The sequence below is a fragment of the Triticum aestivum genome, chromosome 7D (assembly GCF_018294505.1).
Source record: "Triticum aestivum cultivar Chinese Spring chromosome 7D, IWGSC CS RefSeq v2.1, whole genome shotgun sequence".
Lineage (NCBI taxonomy): Eukaryota > Viridiplantae > Streptophyta > Magnoliopsida > Poales > Poaceae > Triticum > Triticum aestivum.
Genome location: NC_057814.1, coordinates 90726816 through 90731602, shown reverse-complemented (window position 1 = coordinate 90731602; position 4787 = coordinate 90726816). Strand labels below are relative to the sequence as shown.

The 4787-nt window shown below is 53.7% G+C and overlaps 1 protein-coding gene across 1 annotated transcript; it reads right to left on the bottom strand.

Annotated features, from left to right (window-relative positions):
• Positions 1-1604: 1604 nt before the first annotated feature.
• Positions 1605-4056, bottom strand: LOC123169166 (uncharacterized). Its single transcript, XM_044587017.1, has 3 exons — positions 2896-4056; positions 2585-2805; positions 1605-2496 (listed from the first exon to the last, which is right to left on the bottom strand). Exons 1-3 carry the CDS (start codon positions 3725-3727, stop codon positions 1894-1896), a joined length of 1656 nt encoding a protein of 551 aa, XP_044442952.1. The 5' UTR covers positions 3728-4056; the 3' UTR covers positions 1605-1893.
• Positions 4057-4787: the final 731 nt, after the last annotated feature.

The window sequence follows — 4787 nt, the reverse complement described above, 5'->3', positions numbered from 1 at the left end:
TTGCCACTTAGATCGACTCAACTGCCAAATGGAGAGCTGTAGCCCAAGGTATTTGCACGGGAATTTTTTCCATCTTCCATGGCAAGGCTGTCGCGACCAGCTCCTTATCTCCCTCTTCCTCGTGAATCATAATCGCGGGAGATTTGGCAAAGTTAATATGGAGTCCCGATGCTCTCCCAAAGATATGCATCGCCGCTTGGACGAATCGAAGGTTAGTCAGGGACGACCGGATAAAAAGCACGACATCATCAGCGTATATCGAAATCCATTGCGTCGGGGAACACCCTGGCATCTTGCTAAAGACACCAGCCTCCTGGGCTTTTGAAACGATCGATGTCAGGACATCCATGGCGATAACAAAGAGTAGGGGAGATACCGGGTCGCCTTGTTTGAGACCTTGGGCATGCATGAATTTAGGCCCCGCATATTCGTTTACTACCACTCTAAGACGCCGACGTGAGCAGAGTTGTTACCAATGAGAGCCAAATCTCAGAGAATCCTTTGGCCCAGAGAATTTCGAACAAGAATGGCCATGCGATAGTGTCAAAGGCTCGCGAGATGTCAAGTTTCAACATAACTCCCTTGGCCTTCCTATGGTGTAGGGATCGAGCCACATGCCGGACCAACACAAAATTATCGTGTAGATTTCTGCCTTTTATGAAGGCCGATTGGTTTGCCTACACGAGCCCACCCATGCGAGGATAGAGTCTATTTGCGAGCAGTTTGGAGCAGATTTTGGGCAATGCTATGCACCGGTGTTATGGGCCTAAAGTCACCTACTTGGCAGGCGTCGGGCCTCTTAGGTGTGAGCGTGATCAGGGCCCGGTTGAGCCGCCCAAAACCATGGCCGTTATCCAGGAAGATCTTGTGAATAACAGCCATAATATCATCCTTGATAATGCTCCATGCTTTTTGGAAGAATATCCCAATAAAGCCATCCGGACCCGAGGCGCGATCCAAGGGCATCTCCTTGATTGTCGCCCACACCTCATCCTCTGTGAATATCATGCTTTGATCCTCCAAGTTAACAGGTGTGATGCCTAGAAAGTCTAGGTCCAGGGTATGCTCGAGTACGCTCGTCGTGCCTAACAACTCCTGGATTTTCAAGTTGTAAAGGGCTTTGAAAACGAGTCTTAAAGCGACACTGGATTTTCAAAAAGAAAGCACAATACCATAGGGTAAGGACCGGACATAATTGGGAGGGTGTTTCCGTAATGTCCTTGTGGTGGGTGTGCCGTGTGTGCCATTTGACTAAAAAGTTTCCTAAAATCATCACAAGATGCCGGCTTAGTCTCTTCCGTAGATGCTCATAAGAATAGGGTGTGTGTTTGTGTGTTTATTGGGGTAAGTGTGTGTGCGTGTATGTGAGGTACTCAAACTCATAGGACCCCGATAACGCCCAAACGTTTGGGATTTGGTCATTGACAAATCGAACGTTTTCAATGACAATTTTTAATGACGATAGGATGCAAATTTAGTTGGCAAGCATGATAAATTCATGCTCAATTTATTGATTTTTCAGAGAATTGTCGAGCGTGTCAACTAAACCGGCCGTCCTCTCGTCACTAAAATTGCCATGAAATGTTCGATTAGCCATGGTCAAATTCCGAACATTCGGGATTTAGCATTTCCGATCTTATAACATCGCAAATAACGAACATTACATGCACCAACAAACGAACCTCCCTAGTCAATTGTCACGTGAAGCTTGGAACGAGAAAATCACCTAGCAACGGGCGAACAGTGTTGTAGTATCTCAGAAAACTTCAGCTACAAAAGTAGGCGATCTCCAGATAGAGAAACAGAACGCATAGAGTGGATCAGGGTAAAGATTTGTTCGTGATCTTCATTTAGCCATCTAGAGAACTTCCGGACGATCAGCGGGCAACGTACTCAGGCGGCACGACCAGCCGGAGCGTGATGACCTCGCCAGCGCTTGTATCCCTCCAGCGCGTCCTCCGCGCGCTGCCGCACTTGCTCCTCGGAGGCCAGGAGCTGCTGCACCGCCGCCGCCTTGGCGCTCTCCAGCTCCGCCTCCACCGCGGCGAGCTTGGCCTTCGTCTTCACCAGCTCCGTCTCCGCGGCGCGCTTCGCCGCGGTGAGCTCGGCCTTGGCCTGCACCAGCTCTGCCTCCGCGGCGGCGAGCTCGGACTTCGTCCTCACCACCTCCTCCCAAGCCGCAGCGTGCTCCGCCTTCGTCTTCACGGCCTCCGCCGCTTGCTTTGCCGCGGCGAGCTCAGCCTCCACAAGAGACGCGGAGAGCTCGGCCTTCGTCTTCACCACCTCCGCCTCCACCGCCGCGAACTCCGCATTGGTCTTCTCCAGCTCCGCTCCCGCCGCGGCGAGCTCGGACTTTGCCTTCTCAAGATCCCTGTCCGCCGCACACTTCGCCGCCGCGAGCTCGGCCTTTGCCTCCTCCAGCTGCTCCCGCAGAGCCGCGGCGTCGCGCTCCCTGGCCACCAGCTTCTCCCCCAGTTCGAGCACGCAGTTCGCAGCCTGAAAGCAACCAATATGCTCGGTTGGACGGACAAGCACCTAGAGATGGAACAATTTCCCATGGCATTTGCTGGCATAGTGACAATACCCGCCGAATCGCTGCGCCGTCGGAAGGTTCGCTCGCCGCGGACGCGCGCTCCAACGGCGGCGCGACGGTTTCCTGCAGCAGCTCCCGTCCGCCATCCCAGACTGTGGTGTGTCCGTCGTCCTCCCCGCCGTTGGCTTCCTCCCAAGTCCTCTTCTTCGCCCACGCCGACGCTTGCGCGGCCGCCTCCTCCCCGCTTGTGTCATGGACGGAGGGATCCGTACCTAGATAGCACGCAACACCATCCTAAGGGCTCGATGAAACAGGGGAATCAGAGGTATTTCAATGTTCAGAAATTCAGGTACCTTTGTAACACGAAGAAGGCCGAGGCGGCGGGGATGCGGCAGCAAGGTTACTCCGCCGCCGCCGTGGGCACGTAGCAGGGAGCAGGTTCCTGAGATCAACAGCGGCGCAGATACGGCAGCGCCGAGCAGGGAGCAGGTTCCTGAGATCAGCAGCGGTGCCACCGTGAGCACTTAGCAGCTTCACCACCGATTTGTTTTCCTCAACGGTGAGCACCGGGTCGATGAAGGAGCTATTGGACGGCTCGCCCCACTCCACGGCGCAATGCCACGGCTCCGGCGACGAGAGGAAGAAGAACTCGTGTCTCCAGCCCGGGGTGGTTTTGCAACCCCCGTTCGGCAAGCTTGCGATGTCCCGCCTGGATCGGAAAAGGTACCACCCTTTCTCGTGCTTTTGATCCATGATGAACAGGTGGAAGAAGCGCAGGAATACCGCGAGCGAGGGAGGGACGCCGGTGGACTGGCAGAGCACGAGGAAGCCCGCCATGAAGCGCCACCCGTTGGGCGTGAGCTGCGCCGGCGCGATGCCGAAGTGGGCGAGGACCGCACGGAAGAAGCCGTGCAGCGGGACTTGCATCCCGGCCTCCAGCGCGCGCGCGTACACGCAGATGCCCCCCGGAGGCGGCGTCGAGTTCGCGCGCAGGTCGCCGGCGGGGCGCGCGGTGAACTTCTTCGGCACGCCGTACTTGTCGCAGAGCGCGTCGACCTCCTCCTGGGTGCGCAGGAGCGAAGCGAAGCCCTCGGCGCCCGTGGCCCTCGTTTCCTTGGCATCATTGCCGGCGATGAGTTCGGCTGCGGTGAGGACGCGGGGTTCCGGGTAGACGGAGGAGGAGGAGGAAGGCATGGTACGCGTCGGTGCGCCTGGCAGCCAGCGGCGTCGCCTCCTTTCCTGCCCCTGCCTGCCCTGTCCTGCAGACTGGAGACGAACTGCAATGACCCCTTTTGGACTCTTTCTTGGGACTCTCTTTTGGACTTTTGGACTTGGGGCCTCTTTAGGCTTCGTTGGTTGGTCCAGCTATTTTGTTTTTCCTCCACTCAAAAAAAAAAACTGCTTTGTTTTTCCTATTATCTATTTACTTGCTTCTCAAATTCAAATAAAAAGGCGGAGAATAAGAAACGAGAATCCGCGACTAGCTGGCACGATCGATTGTTTACCGAATTTTAAGTGTCACAAAATTTGTATGCTTACAATATTTAGTAACTTTGTAGTAACTTTAGTGCAAAATTGTACTAAAGTTGAGACACTTATTTTAGGATAGAGGGAGTACTATAATAGTAGCATTTATAAGGAAAAACCATGCCATATTTTAGGGCCTCTTTGATTCCTAGAAATCCAAAAATTGAGGGAGTACTATAGTAGGAGCATTTATAAGGAAAACCATGACATAATCTTAGGGCCACTGATGTTTGGATGGATAATTGGATCCCTAGAGATGAAATGCTTTGAGCTTATGGCAGCAAGATTGCGAACCCGCCGAGGTGGGCTTCAGACTATTAACCTAAGTACGGCCTCATGGGACAAGCAGAAAGTTGAGCAGACGTTTATGCCAATGGACGTCGCTGCTATCCTATCTATCCCTGTATGCACTCGCAACTTTGATGATTACTGGGCTTGGCACTTTGAAAGAAACGGAAATTTCACAGTCCGATCGGCCTATAGGATGATGGTGGCGACGAGGAATCGGAGGGAGGCTTGGCTCGAGGGAGCTGCGGGACCTTCTACTGTGCGCAATGAAGAGAAGTAATGCAAACTTCTGTGGAACGTGCAGGTACCAGCAAAAGTCAGAGTGTTTCTGTGGCGATTAGCAAAACAGTCTCTCCCTACCGAAGATGTGCGAACACACCGCGACATGTCCACCACAAGTTCCTGTGGTCTTTGTGGCTCACGGGATTCTTGGAGACAC

Coding starts and splice junctions, on each gene's coding strand:
- LOC123169166 (XM_044587017.1), bottom strand. CDS start 3,727: ATGCCTTCCTCCTCCTCCTCCGTCTACCCGGAACCCCGCGTCCTCACC. Junction 2,806..2,895: donor GCCGCCTCGGCCTTCTTCGT/GTTACAAAGGTA, acceptor CGTGCTATCTAG/GTACGGATCCCTCCGTCCAT. Junction 2,497..2,584: donor ACGGCGCAGCGATTCGGCGG/GTATTGTCACTA, acceptor GGTTGCTTTCAG/GCTGCGAACTGCGTGCTCGA.